General features: G+C 49.1%; 1 protein-coding gene across 1 annotated transcript; it reads left to right on the top strand.

The window, feature by feature from the left end:
- The first annotated feature begins 375 nt into the window (after positions 1-375).
- LOC148638870 (uncharacterized) lies at positions 376-4,139 on the top strand. Its single transcript, XM_088622964.1, has one exon. It carries the CDS (start codon positions 961-963, stop codon positions 3,367-3,369), a length of 2,409 nt encoding a protein of 802 aa, XP_088479090.1. The 5' UTR covers positions 376-960; the 3' UTR covers positions 3,370-4,139.
- Positions 4,140-17,579: the final 13,440 nt, after the last annotated feature.

The raw sequence follows: 17,579 nt of genomic DNA, 5'->3' as shown, positions 1-17,579 counted from the left end.
AAATGTCGGTATTTGCTTTCTCCCATCTCCCTCAACCAGGACCGGCTGCTTTCAAATCTGAACTCATGGTTTCTGCTTCGCTCGCGGGTCAAACCGCCATTTAGCAAAAAAAAAATTGATTTATTTTTTGGCCGCCAAACGCGAACGGAAAGCTACCTGGACGAGCGCGTTTGAACGCGACCCCGTGTCTCTCCGGACAAGCGCACGTGGGTGCGTACACAAAGAGCCCCGCGCGCCGGGCCGCGCGCCGGAGCGGTGCGGGTTGAGAGGGGTTTACGAGGGATTTAAAAGGAGGGGTGGAATGTTGGTTTTTTGTGACATCACAAACGCCGACATCCAATCAGAAGGCCGCACGGAGAAATGATGTGCCGGGGAGTCTCCTATAATGTACTGTACGAGGACTCCCTTGGAAGAAAGACAAGGGCCGAAGGTTGAGGTGGGCTCGCTGCTATGTGAACTATGCGGAGCGAAGCTGCTTTCCTGGCGTTTCCTGCAAACTCCTCTTTCCCCTTTTGTTTCACTGCATCCGTTTACACCGCGGACCGCGGCTGAAAGAATGCAGGTCGAGCTAGCAATTGGGTTCCCTTTTGGTAGCATAGTTTACACGCAATTACATTCATGTTGATCTTCGCCTTTTAAAATTATTTAATCATTAATCATTTATTCCTGCTATTTTGGATTGAGATCCCGTGTTTTCTTTCTGACATGGAGCGTCGCGCCGAAGCTACAGAAGTCCATTTTCGGGGTGCGTTTCCTTCTGCGTTTTTTTCTGCTCTGGTGGATCTTACTGGACATAAAACTCCATTGTTTTATTCTTTCTCATTTTAATTGCGTTTCCTAACCGGCGGTATTATTTCTCGACCTCCGCGGAATTTGAGAGTAGCGATGGATCTGTCTTTTGGAGAGTGGAAGGACGTTTTGGACACCGCCAATGGTTGAGCCGGTGCTGCTGCAACAAGAATGGATTACAGCTGCGAACTGGGAGAAGGAGGGTTCCAAACTGGCCGTCAGGAAATCGACGGGATCAGCATGGGGTACCTGCGGGTGAACGGGCGGAAGATGTTCGCTCTGGCTCAGGTGTTCAGTGACCTGTTCAGAGACATCCCTCGCACCACCGTTATGAAGAGAATGGAAGTTTTAAACATCAGAAGCCGGCGGTGTGACATCCAGGAGCTCCGCACGCTGAAAGCCATGCAGTCGGTGCCCGTGCGAGCCGTGAAGTGTTCGCTGATTGCCAAAGAAGACCTGGAGGCTCTGTGCCTCGCCTGCCAAGCCCTGAGCCCCAGCCAGCGGAGGAAGAGGAGGAAAGGCAGGAAAGCAGAGCCGGGGACGCGAGTCCCGCCGGCCACGCTGCGCGCGAACATCTGCCCGAGCGGCGTCCTCGCTTCTCGCGCACTCACCGCGGATCCGGCTGCAGCTGCGCGCGGGAGCACGGCGGAGCGAGCGCAGCTGCAGCGGCGCGGACACCGCTCCCAACCCGCTCACAGTTTCTCCCACAGCAAGGCGGCCAGGGACAGCCTGCTTCCCGGGACCGGCGGCACTCACCCCAGAAACTATGAAAAAGTTGTGAAAGGGCCCAGCTTCTTCAGTTTGACCGGGGTAAATGGGCTCCTTCCCTCGGGCATCGTGAATACGTTCCACAGTAGCAGTCTGCACTCCGCCATTGCTGGGAATGAATGTCGCGTAACTGGTCTCCCCTTGTATCTGAAGAGCAAAAGGCCGTGTTATAGCAACTCAGACGGGTACGCAAAAAAGCACAATTCTGCTCCACTGCTGTTACACGATAAAAACTTGAACTTCGCCCAGGGACACGCCAGAGCGAGCACTGGCCCTGCGAAGCGGGGTCGCTGCACTCAAGGCACCTCGGCGGGCTATTCCAGCGACTCCGAGTCCAGTTTGGACTTCGAGAAGGATTCTGACTTCGGGTCCAGCTACCAATCTGCCTCCACTGAATCTTCGGACGAGGACGATCATGTCGACGGGCGATCGGTGCTCTCCTCAAGCAGCGAAGAAGGCAGCTCCTCCGACACTGACTCCAGCTCTGCCTGCAGCGGGGACTCGGTGCAGAGCACACGGTACCGCCAGGCCGCCCTGCCCGCTCCTGCCTCCCGCTTACACCTCCCGGGCAGTAGGGACGCCGGTCCGGAGCTCATCCCGGCCTCGTCCGCCGCTTCCGGTGTCTGTGCAAAGACCCCCCCTGCACCTGCACCGCTGCTGGACGTGAAGATCAAAACAGAGCCGTTTCTCCCCGACCCAGCTCTCCTCTTCCCACAGGACAAAGACCAGGGCTGGCCAGGTTACAACCCCGCTACCTCACCCCAGAGCCCCGGTTTCCGCCGTGCGGCGGCGACAGTGAAGGCAGAGCCGGTCGCCGCAGGGTCGGGCTCGCTTGCAGAGCTCGCTGGCTACTGCGCCAGACGGGGGCCCCTCTCAGTCTGCGCTGACGGGCTCAGGCAATCTCCACAACAAAAGAGCCCTTTTCTGCGTCCCGAGGGAGGCTCTGGGACAGCTCTTCCACTTCTCAAAAATGGAAACTCTTTGCACAAAGGGGGCCCAGACAATGGGCCCCCGTCAGGCCCGAGCGCGCAAGCACAGAGCCGCGCTGGAGACGCTGGCCTCCGGGGATCCCCCCTGCGCGGCGGCCCAGCCCTCGCTGAGCCCCCGGGCCGGAGCAGCGTGGACACTGAGCGCATTAGTGTCGCCAGCGATCCCCAGGGGAGCCGGGAGCCCGGCAGGGATACGTTTGAGCCCCTGATTAGGACTTCCAAACTGTGGTGCTACGCCAAAGGGTTTAACTTCGATGGTAAAAATGGGGGTTACGCCAGCAGTGTTTCCAGGGTCCCCAAGTCGAAAGGGGGCAGAAGACAGTCGGGGCGCGGTGGGGGCAGAGGCGGCGGCCTGCTGGAGGGCTGCCCCTCTCTGCAACCCAGAGGCCGCCCTCCCTTGTCAAGAAAAGCTTTTAAAGTCAATGGCTTGGAAAGGAATTTGAAAGGGAGCCGGCCTCCCAAGCGCAGCGAGGCGGACAGGCAGCAGGAGACTTCAAAAAGAGACAGGAGCGCGCACGGCGACCGGAAGGGAAACGCGGCCAGAGCCGCCGCCGCCTCGTCCTGCCGGCGCAGGGCCGCCGCCGGCTCGGGCCCCGCCGCCCCGGACAGGCCGTTCTCGCTGCTGGGGAGCTTCCCCTGCCCGCCCTCGCTGGTCGTCGGGGAGGACGGAGACCTGTGTCCGGCTTATTCCCTTTGTTCCAGAAACGGTTCCCCCCACAAAGAGGCGCACCCACCGTGTCGCTACTGGCAGCTGGGGGGCAACACGGTCCCCGTCCCCCCGAGCCACAGGTTCAGGGGCTACAGGCTCGAGAGCGGCGACTGACCCTGCTGCTGGGGGCAAAGTTCACAATCACCCACGAGTTTCGGTTTTTACTTGGTCTTTTTTTAAAAAGAAAAAAAATTTGAATAAAGTACCTATGTTTCCAGGAAAAGTTGTTGCGAGTCTAGTCGAGAGAGTCTTCTCATTTGAGCTCGTTTAGTTCTGGGTTTTGTGTCTTGAAGAAAAGTGGTGAAATCGACACTGTTGGGGCTCCGTGATCACCAGTTGCGTCGTATTTATTGTTATTATTTTAAACCACGTGTTTAATCACGCCTCTGACGTCTTTTTATAGGGTCCCAGAGGCTGGTTATTTTTTTAACTCTATTGTAACGGTGGCTCGGTTGGGTTTAAATTGATTTGCATTTTTCCCCCCATAAAATGCTGTTCTCTCAGGTCGCGTTTTTATCGGTATTTGTGTTTTAGACGCCACTTGTTGTCTCACGTTATTTATGCCAGCTCTGTTTCAGCTCTGGAATGTTTTATTGATTAACTGGATTATTAAAGGCCCGGGATGCTGAGTCACGCTTCGGGATATTTTCGTACAATCAGGGGAAAAGACCCGCGCGCACCCAACCTGAGCCGAGCCCCCGGCTCAGCGGGCAGCTGGGCTCCGACCACACAGACCATGCCTCTGGGGGAGGGGTCGCTCCTGCACAAGGTTAGCTCACAGCTTTTGTTTTGTTAAAGTAAAAACAAAGACAAAGGCGGTTTGGCCCACAGCATCAAGGAAATTTCCTTCGCATCAACCAATAAAAATCGACCTTAAACGTAAATACTCACGGCTCTGAATGCATATTGGCCTGAAAGCAAAAGTAAATAAAAACCGTTGTCGGGTTCAGTCAAGCTTAGATTTGCATTTTACAAGGATTTATTGTGTTCTTCTCTAAGTAAGCAGAAGTATTCGGTCTATAAACAGACTCGACGCCGGCCCTCAGTCCACAGACCTCGGCCTCCCTGTAAGGTTAGGTTCCTGTTACTGGGACATTTTCATTCTTCGCTTTGTGTCCGACTCGAGCATGCGGTCGTGTGTGAAAATGGCCTGAGCGAACGCGGATATAAAAATAACTTGAAACTCGAAGATATCTCGCTCATCACGGGCGCTTCGACCAGGATGTTATCTCAAGTCCGCAGGGGTGAACGTACATGTCTCAGAGCCGATAGAGAAGTCTTTGATTTGAGTTCACAGTGAGCAAAGCAAAAAACTACACTCCAGTAGAGTCACCCTGTAAGCGTAATAAAAAGCTTGTTGATGACACTATTTCACCAAGCGTCTTCTGAGAGGGTTAACTTGATCTTGCTTTTATGTTTTTGTTGAGAGCAAAAATACCCCCGCATGCTTAATAAATTGCAGGAAAGTAAAGATTAATTCTATGTTAAAAAAATTGAAAAGAGAAACAACGTTTCAGCTGTTAAGCCCCCTTAACAGGACACGAGTTTAATATGTCATCAGTTCAGAAACTGGTTAGAAATTAATATAAGAATTTGAGTGGTCACTAATTTATTTTCGATTTGTTTGTTTTTACTTAAAAACATTGTATCTAACATTTAGCCTTTAAAACATTTTAACAGATTGAGATGAAGTTGCACTTTAAGTTTCTAAAATTGTCTTTCAATTTCTTAGAACAAGTGAAATCTTTTTAAACAGAGGACATATTAGTTAGGTGTGTAAATATACAGTATACGTGTGCGACGTACCCAGTAGTCCATGATCAGAAGTATTTACAACGGTTAAAACGTTAAAACAGAATCTGTGCTAGAAAAGCAAGTTATGCAGATGTGATGTGAAAACGTGTTCGTGCGGGTCTGTCGGTTCTCCCCCTGTTCTGACTTGAGGGGAGTTCGCTGATGGGGACTCTCCCCTGCGGTGCGAGCGGGCCCCCAGTTTCCATTGTCTGTTGCCCCTCGGCGCTGACACCCCCATACCGCGCGGGGCCCCTCAGGAAAGACGGCGGGGTGAGCTCGGACCTCTGGGCGTTTGTCACCCGTAAACGTCTGTTTCGCAAGGTCGTGTGGCGTGTGGCGGTGGAGACGGGTTTTATCGCAAGAGCTGCCCCATGGTTCTTCATGGAGAAACGGGTTTCCGCGACCCGAGGGCTCCAGCAGCACCAGAGGCCTGCGCTCGCGTCGGTGGTTGTGAGAGGGTGACGCGGGTTCATTTTCTTGATGAACTGAAAGGGTGTTGATACGAAAAAAGGAGCAGCAACAAAGCCATCCCTGTATTTATCAAAGAAAAGAAGTCGAAGGGAAAGGAATAATTCTGCACACACGCCAGGCCCTGATCGTCATCGCCGGTCAGTCAGAGGCTGCAGTGTTAAATGGCTGCTAGCTGGTCAGGGGCTGGGGCTTTGCTCTGCACTGGGAAACGTGTTGGTTACTGTTTGTTAATTATTTTATGAGCCTTGTCGGAGAGGGTCTACTACGTATATCGATTCGCTGCTTCTTATTTTTAGAGAGTTAATACAACCACGCGCGTGTGAACCCACAGTGTAAAACTGTTTAAAAGTCAAGATTTGGGGCTATTGTTATAAAAAGGGCATCGCAAGGCACAGTAAGGCCGCTTAGTATTACGGATAAATACAGGCGTTTGTTTCTCTAAAATTGTCAAATCTGCAAGCGCTGTTCACCCCATTGTCCTGATCATTTCTGAGAATTGTTTTCCCAGCTCCGTCTAAACACAGGATGGCGTTTAATAAATGAAATATCAAGTGTTGCACTTTTGGGTAACCGTGAAAATGGTTCCTTATTTTCAGAAAATCGGAGTATCGATAATCAGTACTATTCAGAACAAATTTATTGTAGTGTTCAGGAAGGCGGATATTGATTAACTATCCCTGGACAGTCGATTAATTCCGTGTCTCTGTGCCGGGAGGCCGCAGAAAGCGGACATTGTCTCATAGGACAGTGGTCGCGTTCATTCACTTTCAGCGTTTCCCACAGATTTAATATTACCAGTATATTTTTCTAAAAAAAAAGGAAAGCCATAATTGTTAAATGAATTACTAATGCACCTTGTCTGTAGAATACAGTAGTTGTATGGCCTGTCATATCTTGAATTGTCGATACCTCTGTTTGATCCGTCTTAAAACGATTGAAGAGGTACGGACAGTGACAATCCTATACCCAAAAATGTTTTTAAATGATAAAGGTCGACTGGACTCGACATTAGTCTCATATGTTCTTCAGCACACCTGAAGAAGGCTCCACGGCCGAAACGTTGTGTTTTCTTTCTTCTTTTTTTCAGCATAGAATAAACCTATTACTTGTTCCTTATTAGTCTCATATGTCACACATGTAAAACACATTCTAAGGTAAGAGCCTCCCTTTAAAAAAGAGCAGCTCCGTCACAAAAAGATAGTTTCTTATATACGTACAGCGACACGGGTACGTGCTTGTCGTTGTTTTACTGCCCTGCGATTCACTGTAAACAGAGCGACGAATCAGATAATTGAGCAGCAAAACAAGATACCATTTTAAGTGTTTTCTCAGTAACTGCAAAGAGAACTGAAAAAAAAAACGCATTAATGTGCTGGACTAAAAATGAGTTTTGTTACCCGTGTAAGATGTGACAGTTGCATCATGAGAGTCGCGAAGCTGTTCCATCAAGCGGAAACACGCGTAGGCCCACGGACACGCGCTGGATCGCTAATTATGTTTCATATGGCAATTTTCACACGTTTATCGCTTAATTGGCATAAGCAAAGAGCGCATTGGCCTCCGCTGGCGCTGTGATTGGGTCAGACGTGTGTCCCTGGAGTCACTGGCAGGCGCAGAGGAGACAGTGGCTGATTCTTCGTTAATACTCAGCCTGGGTCCTGTGCCACAGATGGGTGTGGGTCAGTACCCCGTTTTCTATTGCGGATGTCGCTGGCCTGCGGCCCGACTCTCCTCTCTGGGGGCCGGGAGCTCCGGGGCTTCAGCGCCAAGCAGGGCGGCAGACTGGTTGAAACTGGGCGGGGTCACTGCCAGTGAGAGCAAGGGGCTCTGAACTGGGATCACAGAGGCGGTTAAGTCCCTGTTATTTTCCGGGGCAACAGTGGCGCCCCAGAGCTTTCACTCAGCAGTCCAAAGTATTTAAAACAACTTCGTTGTTTACGGCACGTTTTCCTCAGAAATGAATGCAATACGAAGACAACTCTGAAGCAAAACGTCACAATGTATTCTGTTTATTTGAGATTTAATTTAATTTAATTCTGATTATTTATGTGGAGACGTAATCCTTTAGACTAAAACACTGCTGACAGTGTACCCGGGCTCTGGGGCCCGGCGGCGCGAGTACAGCTGACCTTTTGTTAGTATATCCAGGGCTCCGCGGTCGCCGGGCCTGGGAATTTCTTCAATATCGGCCTCGAGGGGAGACACTGCGGCCCCCCTGTTCCCCGGTATTCCCCATTTAGGGCGATTCCACGCCATGCCCCTTGACACCCGAGTTCTCCCCTTTGTAAACAAGCAGCACCTTGAAGCCCCGGGCGTTAGCTGGCGGATCAGAAATCCTTTAATATCTTTCTCGTCGTTTCCAGGAAAGTGTTCGCGAAACGGACGAAGCAGAAACGTCGCTTTGTACGTCTCGAGGTAACGGGGGCGCCTTCTTTTGCGCTGAAGTTAATCGTGCAACCGTTCGAACTACATTCGTGATGCTCGCAACATGAAGCAGAATTACTGGGTTCGTCGGTGTTCCCTAGAGCCGCACACGTGGAGGATCATCCAGCCGTGAGCTGGCGCTGCGGGACAGAGCTGCAGGCAGGGCTGGGGACGTATGTCCGTAACGGGCGAGGAAAGCAACCAGGTGTTTTAAACCAGGGCCTTCACGCAGCCTGTACAAACGGTTAAATGTGAATCATAATTTATTTTTATAATGTCTGGAAAACGCTTGACGCTGTGTTTTCCTGCGTGACCGTCACCCCGGGCCCGGACAGAGCTCGCGGCTGCGCGGAATCCGGAGGGCGTGGGTGCGCTGTGCTGTTTGAACGACTGTACGAGATCCTCGGTTCCTCTTGCTCAGCCTCGTTCAGGTCCTCGCTGACAAGGTGTGCTCTGTCCTCACCGCTCCTCTGTCTGCTGCGCCCATCCATTCAATTCAATGTCAATTCAAGGTGCTTTATTGGCAAGACCAATGACTAAATCAGTGTTGCCAAAGAAAAACAAATAGACACAGACACATCATAATATTTTTACATATAAACATAAGCATTATTGGGAGACAGGCTCACTGTTCCTCAGGCTGTGGCAGGAGATCACATACTGGGCTGCCAGTTCAACTGAGCTCCCTCCTCCCTCTCCCAATAGGACTGGGAGCTGTTGTGATTCTGGCAGGTGTGGGAATTCTGGGATTAGATGTGTAAATTTGGGGAAGAATGTTTCTTTAATCCCAGAGTATCTGTCACAGTGCAGTAGGAAGTGCACCTCTGTCTCTATTTCTCCCCGCTGGCAGTGGGAGCACAGCCTGTCCTCTCTGGGCAGCAAGGTCTGCCTGTGTCCAGTTTCTATGGCCAGGCTGTGGTCACTGAGCCTGTACTTTGTCAGGGTCTGTTTCTTTTTGCTGTTTCTTATCTTGGTTAAATATTCAGCTAGTGTGTATTGTCTGTTCAGGGTTCTGTAGCATTCCAGTTTGTGTTGTGTTTGTGTGTGTGTGTCCCGAATGTGTGAGATATTGCTGTTTGGTCTGTGCTGTGATGTGGTTGATTCTGATTTGTGGTGCTCTTGCAGTGCTGTCCTGAGGCTGGCTGCCCATCAATCACTCGCTAACCTCTTTGTACCGAGATCGCTCTTGGCCATCAGGGATAGCAGCGCTGTCACTCGTGGTGCAGGACGAGATCCGGGCCCACTGGCACTTGGGTTGCTCACAGGAGCTGGAAGAAAGCTGGAGTCAGCTGTGACTTCACTGGGTTGAGAGAAGCACTTCTGAATGTGCTGCCCTGTGTACTGTAACTGTGCAGATCCTGTAAGATCCGTTGGTGGACCAACGGATATTAGTTTGAATTAACGCACGGAGCAATTTCAGCACCAGGACAATCGGCTTTGAGATGGATTGTCCCGTTATTTTCAGAACTGCGTTACCTAGCCTTTAAGCCGGTTTCATTGGACTGGTGCCATGCTATACAGAGACTTTTCATGCTCCAAACAACAAGAAGCCACACTCAGATTGTAGCAAAGAGAGAGGAAATCGCCAAAAGCTGTTGAAAGTTCATCAACTGTTGCAACATCTTCTAGACAAATCTCTTCGATAATTTAGGGGGACGCGAACAGAGGCCGCAAAGATGTGTGCAGTTTTATTGATTGGGTGGAAATGAATTGTCTGGAAAGCACTAGTGATGCAGAGAGCTGGGGACACAGTTAAACTGGTGAGATCAGATCACTTTAGTGGCCATATACAATTTCTTGGATTAGGAATTTGTTTTTTTGTGTACCCCAGCTTGCTCTCCATGAGACACACAGACAGGGAGAGAAGCTGGGGGTCAGAGCGCAGGGTCCGCCATTTATACAGCGCCCCTGGAGCAGCTGGGGTTAAGGGCCTTTCTCAGGGGCCCAGCAGAGTAGGATTCCTCTGCTGGCCACAGGATATGAACCAGCAACCTTCCAACCACAGGCACAGCTCCGTAGCCACAGAGCCACCACATCACGTTGTGAACTGTCCTGCATTAAAAACAAGACCAGGGCCCAGCCTCCATTAAAAACCAGAGCAGTAATATACAACTTCATTAAAATTTGAATCATACAATATGGTGTTAACAAAGTAAAAGTGTGCGTGAAAGAGTTACTGTGTCAAAGAATATCTATGTAATTTGTGAAATAAAGGTGAGTATCACCCGCACTCCCTGAGTCGGCAGAACTACCGCGGGGGCAGCGGGCTTCGCAAACATGATGAGTCCGCTGTGCTGAGGCCGGCCTGCTGGGAAAGGACATCACACTTTCATTGTCCCCTTGGGAGAAAAAACTATAAGAAAAATATATATATTTTTTATAGCAGCCATATCACTCTGCAGCTCACAGCTGGCAGCCCACTGAAGCTCAGCAGGTGTGAGCCTGGTCAGTACCTGGATGGGAGACCTCCTGGGAAAAACTAAGGATGCTGCTGGAAGAGGTGTTAGTGGGGCCAGTAGGGGGCGCTCACCCTGCGGTCCATATGGGTCCTAATGCCCCAGTATAGTGACGGGGACACTATACTGTAAACAGGCGCCGTACTTCAGATGAGATGTAAAACGGAGGTCCTGACTCTCTGTGGTCATTAAAAATCCCAGGGGGTCTCTCGAAAAGAGTAGGGGTGTAAAAGGGGTGCTACGTTCCTCCGTGCCTGGATTGCGTGCCAGTGGCCTGAGAACGTGACAGGGTGAAAAGCACTGGCCAGTGTTCAGCCCTCAGGTGTGAAATCAGCCCAGGTCCAGGGAATGCGTGTGGCGTTATTGTCGTCGTGCAGTTTCAAAAAGACTCATTTAAAAGGTTCACCTCTGAAGAATATGGTCTGTGGCGCGGATGTCCAGAGAGGGGTGTTGTCGGACAAGTCCCTCCGTGCTGTCACTGTCCCCCGGGACACTCCTCAGTCGTGCGAGTGCCTGCATCGTATCAGCAAGTTTCAAAAGTGTTTTAAACACTTTGTGTGTTTGGTGACAGTGCAGTTGTTGTCCCACTGGAGACGAAGTACATAACTACTTCCTGCAGCCAAACGTGAAGGAGCTCTTCGGCGAAGAGAGCCGGTAGAGCTGGAATCAGAAGAGCTGGCTGTCCGTGCTGTGTGGAGACCACAGCTCTTGAGCTGGTCCGCTGCCTGTAGATCCGGGGTCTCACCCAGCTGCTCACGGCCGGGCCTGGGAAGCACCTCCGCGCGGTGTGGAGGCAGAGGGGAGAGAAACACACCGGATCTCAGGCTCAAACCTAACAATCTTTAGGTTTAACCCAACAATTAACCCAACAATCTCTAACCGCCAGAGTGACAGGGACCTTGACATTCAATCGGATTTTGTTTTAAAGCGCACCTTTCCTCGAAAGCATCCTTGCTGTACCTTTGCAAACAATTCATAGGCAAGAAAATTCGTAAACATGATTTAAAAAAAATTGTTAAGTTACTCTCTCACCACAGTTGCAAACTAACCCCTTGTCCACCGACAGCGAATTTACCAGCTGGAAACTCAACTCCAACCCACCACACCCTCACCAGCCTGCACAGCAAAACTCATTTTCACTAAAGCACAATGTACTCAGCACAACAGCAGAAGACTGAATCAGATGTGGTTTAAACAAATCCCATTGTCCTCGTCAGCACCACTGTTCCCGGGGTTGTGCAGGACGGAAGCCCGGAGGCCTGGGGGGGTGGGGGGGTCGGATTTTTTGGGAGTGCTCTCTGAGAAATCTGCGCTCCAAGACGCTCCATGACCTGCTGCGGCGTTATTGCAGAGGAGAGTTTTTAATTCCAAGTTTCTCGTTGGGAGTGGCAGGGCGGCTGTGGGCTGTGGGGGTTGTGGGTCTGGGGGCCTGTTTTCACAGTATTGGCCCAGACGAATTTGTATTTGCTAGTTTGCACAGTATTAGCTGGTGGGGCGAGACTGCGGGGCTCTGTCCTATGTCTTAACAGATTCACACGTTTTAGATATCAAGTATCTTATTTAATTAATTAGGTAAGAAATATATATAGACTATTTGAAATAATTACAAGAGAAACTGAAGAAATACGTCCGTATCTAATGCACTTATGTGCAGGTCACTTTGTATCTGTTTCTATTCAATGCTGAGGGTCGCACAATGTACGCAAGGATTATTGTTATGCTGCAACTTCTGACCTTTTACAATTAGGTCTGGTTGCAGAACCAACATGGTTTTGGAGCTGTTTTGGCGAAGTACAGCCCGCCGGCGCTCCAGGGCGAGATGAACCGAGCTCTGTCTTTCTGCTCTGGTACCGGAGCGCTGCTGGCGACCTACAGCGCCTCCGCCCCCCTTCTGCCTCCCAGCCGCGGCCTCTGCTCTGTGACTGGATGGACGGCCTGGAGAGAAACTCGGAGAGCCCTTCCGTTTTCATGTAGATCGGGCTGCGCAGGAAGGGGGTTAACACCCCCTGACATGCTTTACTGATCAAACCAGAGGGGCGAGGCGGGGAGAGGGGGGGACGTTACAATGGATTTTTAAAGGCGCAGATTACCCTCAGAGGAACGGGAGTCCGCTGTCCGGTTTCCGGGTCAGTCCGGAATGACGCCTCCCCTTTGGCGATCAAGCCTCGGCCGCCCAGACGCGGGTTCGGCTCTGTCCGCCACCAGCCCGTCCGAGAGGCCACGCCGGAACTGGACGACAACACGGGCCCAGAAAGAGAGTTTAAACACGCTGCTTTGCAAATCTCTTTAAATCTTAGCAGACTTTATTACGCTAAACTGTGTGCAGTACCAACGTTACAGCAATAAACATGTTGCAAAAGGCCATTCGGGGCCAAAGAGGAAAAACGCAAACCTTGCATTCAGCAAATAAAAGCGTTTGTGGTGTCGATATTTTACAGCCACGTGTGTTGGTGTAGTCTAAGTTTCTGAACGCAAACCCTGCTCTCGCGTGCAGCCAGCCCAGCATATATTTCAGCGTGCAATCGGCTGTGTGCTCAGAATATTTCTGGGTCACTCTGTAAAAAAAAGACACAATGGTTCAGCTTTTATGAGTTCGCTCAGTAAGAATTGACCGCACAAGCTGGTGTTTCAGACGGGGCGAGACGTGTGTGTGTGAGTTCAGAGCACGTTTCCAGCCCAATACTGTACGGGTTAACATTTCCACAAACCCTGTCATCGGTGAGTGGGGTTGTTTGTAGCTTTACTGAGACGTATTCGCTCTTTCCGAAAACTCCAGAAAACTTTCTCCTCTGTACCTCTGAGTCAGAGAATCGGACCAAAAACAAAAAAGCTCTGAGCAAAACAATTGTCATCCACCCCTCATGGAATCCCGTATCGAGATCATGAAGACGCAGGGATACGTGTCTCACAAGGCCCCGGGGGTGCAAAACTTATTGGTGGTTAAGAAGCAGACCTGCTCCAATTATGGATAAATTACCGGGGTGTCCCCCTGCGTCATCTCGCTGTTTTGCTCAAGGCCTGCTGGTGAATCGATATTCGTGCAGTGTATCGTCTGTTGGAAGCTGGGATGTTTTTCTCCCTGCGTTTTTATTTGTAGGAGGAGATTGGTTGTTTTTTTTTAATCCTCAGACTTCACCTGGTCTGAGACTGAGGGGGCAGAAACAGACTGGCTACCGGCAAGATTCACGCCTCTCCAGTGCGCTTTACTTGAGAGCTTCTTCGACAGGGGCATCCGCGTGCTTTTGCACACAAAGTCACAAATTAGCACAAAGCTGCCCTTTATTTCCAGACCACACGGCGGTACCCCCCCCCCACAGACACTACACACGGTCACAAGGGCTTCTCCAGTCCCGGGTTCAAAAGGCGTCCCCTTTCTCATCTTCTTGTGCGGATGTGCCCACCTTGGAATATAATGTGCTCATAATAATTAAAAATAATAATTCAAACCGCTACAGGCGTGCACGTTTTTGAAACAGAGCCGCATGGCTTTGTGAGAGAGCAATAAATAAACCGATGTGAAGAGCGAAGTAAATGCTGCCTGTAAGCGAACCCAAAATTCGTCAAAAGATGACGTTTCCAGACGGCCATTGCCAATAGACCAGCTCAGCTGCGGAGGAGCGCTAAGAGATTAAAGTAGTCACATTCATCTCCTACAGCACTCCATAGATCACTGTTTTTGAAGAATGTATCGAATGTAGTCAGCGGTATATGTGATTTAATACCCTAAAAGTATTTTCGCCCTGTTTCTTTTTAAATCGCATGAAAAATGACCGGCCCGGCCCGGCGGTGGTCTGGAGCTCCGGCTGGGTTCCCTCCGCTCTCCGCCCTGAATTAGACGAATTAAAAAGGGGGGAAATTTCCTTATTGCGAAGCATGTGGCGTAGCTGCTATCAGGAATAGATGCCAGTGGTAGCCACAGGGGTTGAAAGGCTCAATTTATTTAGCTTAGTGTCAGGGTGTTAATGATAGATTATGCAGGGGTGGGGGCCGAAGGGACGGCTGTCCTCGCGGCCATGAGGAGGAAGAGGCCGGGGTCACGAGACCTGGAGCCCGAATTGGTATTATTCTTACACGACAGAACAGGTCCAGAGTGAATAAAAATGTGTAGTATGCCTCTGGAAAGGGGAGGTTAAACACCAGCCCACATATTCCGCGGAAACGACTCTTCGTGGGGCAATTTCTGTAAGGCTCTGCGCCTCGAGCTCCTTTGTAAAACATTAAACCCGCCGTTTTCAGAGCAGAGCGATAGCGCGCAAGCGTTCATACAAATAAATAAAAGAGCAGGCTGTTGGAAATCGGAACATTATAATATGACGTTTGAGTCAATGTTTAACATCACTGTCGAGAAAATGTATATTTAGCTGATGTGTGTTTGTGTAAAAATCCGATTTATTGCCCTGACTGGTACAATAAAAATGTACAGATTAAATTTAGCTGTTGGACCCAGAAGCAGCACCACGGCGCTGTTTTTAAGAAGAGCGATTTCAAACGTGCTAAAATGAAACGCAGTCGAACTCTCCTCGGCACTCCTCCAGACCGAGCACAAACCTCACCAGCGGTTTCAAAAGGCGCAGCGACACGGGAGAACATTCTCTGAGAAAACTGTGGTCAGTTAATACATTTTCTCTCTTTCCACGCCGCAGGAGCTAAAAATGTTGGGGGTAAAATTCTTAGAAAACGTTTTCATTCTTTATTGAAGCTTAATTTGTGGCAGTGTTGTGTTTTACACATAGAATGGATATTTCTACTTTTCAATTTACATTTGCTTTGTTATCCCGGATGACCTGTTAATCCTTAATTTCAGAGCTTGTGTCTCTCCCGTCGATTCAACAGAATTTCTCATTTCCTCACATGTCCTTCAGACTGGGGCACCGCACTAGGACAAACGTCCTAAAGACAGACATTACAAAAAGTTCAGCAGCCCTTTCAGAAGATGCATTTAAATATCTGTTTCTCTTTCTTTCACAAATGTTTTAACACTATGCTGAACTGCGGCAGGAAAGAGACAGAACAGTATCGTAGCTGCAGTTCAGTGCCTAATGGGTTTATTGATTAGTGAATGAAACTGCTTCAGTTTGCCACTGTGTTTCTGTGAAGGCTCTCAGGGGGTCAGGTAAACAAAACTAAGCATCCTGCATGCTGTTTTCAATTAACTCGCTGTGGTAATGAAGGGGGGATTCATCGTGTTTACATTTTATAGCGCCTTAATGGAAATTTAAATAACTCCCTTCTCCTGGTTTGAACATATGGGACACTAAAGACAGACTTTTACCATACAAATAAAATACATAAAATACTAAAAAAAAAAAATTTAAAAGGGATACTCACAGGACCTGTAGCCTACTCCCGTTCGTACTAAATGACAGAATGCTACGTCCTCCTGGAGAAGACTAGTGATTAAAAACGATCTGTTAGTCTTCAGAACTAAAGAAACGATTAACTCGATAGCAAGATCCTAGACTCTCACGTACAAAGTCTTCGTCGTATTCACAGACAGTCCGATGGACTCGAAAAACTATTTTGTACATTTCTTCAAAGAAAGCACGCGTGGTCTCACGAACGCCGTGAAATCTGTCCTGGGTTATTTATTTAAACTCGGCAGAAGATCGGGTCACTTTTACCACAGATGATCCAACATGTCATCAGAGGACGTTTTCCTCAGTTTGCTCTGAGGTTATTAAATGTCTGAATATCTTGGGTCTACAAGAGCGATTTACAGTCTCCATAATTCTCTGAAATTGATCAGGGAACGTACAGTTAAATAAAAGCACTTTTGAATTAATTTGGGTATTTTACAAACAGGCGTGTTTCTTATTTATTATCTGAAACAGGGATAGTTTTTGATATATTCCTAGTTTGAGTCAGTGATGTATCTGCAACTAAAATAATGCTAAGTGTGAGAATACTCTTTCTGCCGCTCAGCGGAGTATTTCGCTGGGTGCTTTGCGCTGGGTCAGAGGGAAGTCCTACCCCGCCCATGGGTAGCCAGGAAAAGTCAGTCGTGACAGCAGTAGTAGTGAAATACCCCGCACACACGACTGTGTATGTTACAGTGACTTACAGAAACCGTTTCCGGTAGTTTATATCATAGAAACAAATAATTCAGGTAAAACAGCGCCCGTATCGTGCTTTAATATGCTAGAGACCAGGAGCAGCGCATTAAATATTAATACAACTGCAACTTTTGTGTTTCCAGACATTGCTTGCGAGCTGTGAGGTTTCTAAATTAGAGTTTAGAAGACTCGGTCTTCAGATCTTAAAAATGTAGAAACGACCCCTGTCTTTTTTTCCGATCCTGAAGAGGAATTTTATCCGAAGGACAGAGTTCAGTCTCGTCTTCGGATCTTCGCTTTGCTCTCGCCTGCAGCTCGGAGATGAAGCGGAGAGAATGTCTGTTCTGCCTGGTTTGTACTACACTTCGAAGCTGGCCGGCAAAAGAGAACATATTAAACAAATCGTTTGCTTCCTAAGATAAGAAAACAAACAACAAAAACCGTGACACTAAATATAACACATAATATATAATTATATAATTAATTATACATAATAGAATTTAACAGACTTTCACTGATCCTGAAGGACATTTATATGAGGAATTGTTAAACGGTGTTCGCCGATTCGCCCACTCGAGGCCAAGACTGACATTGTTGATTAAGGCAGATTTGGCATCTCTCCAGAAGTGTGCATTCGTATGTAAGCAGACCGAAAACGACTTGTTTTGGTCCACGATGATAAGTTCTGGTTCGTAACATTTTTTATCTTTCTGCCTTCCAACGTGAAATTAACACGCTGTCAGCCCGGATTCGAATCTCTTGTTGTGAGGATGTTTGTGTTCTCTTGATTTAAACGCAATAAATGTGTTGCTCCCGTCTGTCTGTACACTGGGACGTTGTGCAGCGTCCTCTCTCACTCAAGGGACTGGGCAGATGCCGCCGGTCAGGATCCATAATCCGAACCCAGTCCGGAGAGACGGGCGGTCCCGCTCCGGCCCGGAGCCTTCTGACTGGGCGAGGACTCGCGGTGCCTCTGATCTTTACTTCACCGGGGAAGCTGGATTCTCAGGAAATAATCACACATGAGAAATGCTCTATTATTGCGTCAAGTAACGTTGGCTTCCCATAAATAATAACGGAATGATTTTCGAGAACGACAATGCGGGGATTGTGAGGCGGGTCTGCG

Source organism: Lepisosteus platostomus, chromosome 28 (assembly GCF_059453375.1).
Source record: "Lepisosteus platostomus isolate fLepPlt1 chromosome 28, fLepPlt1.hap1, whole genome shotgun sequence".
In the NCBI taxonomy this organism is placed as follows: Eukaryota; Metazoa; Chordata; class Actinopteri; order Semionotiformes; family Lepisosteidae; genus Lepisosteus; species Lepisosteus platostomus.
Note: the sequence above shows the minus strand (reverse complement) of the source record. Positions and strands in the feature narration are given on the sequence as shown.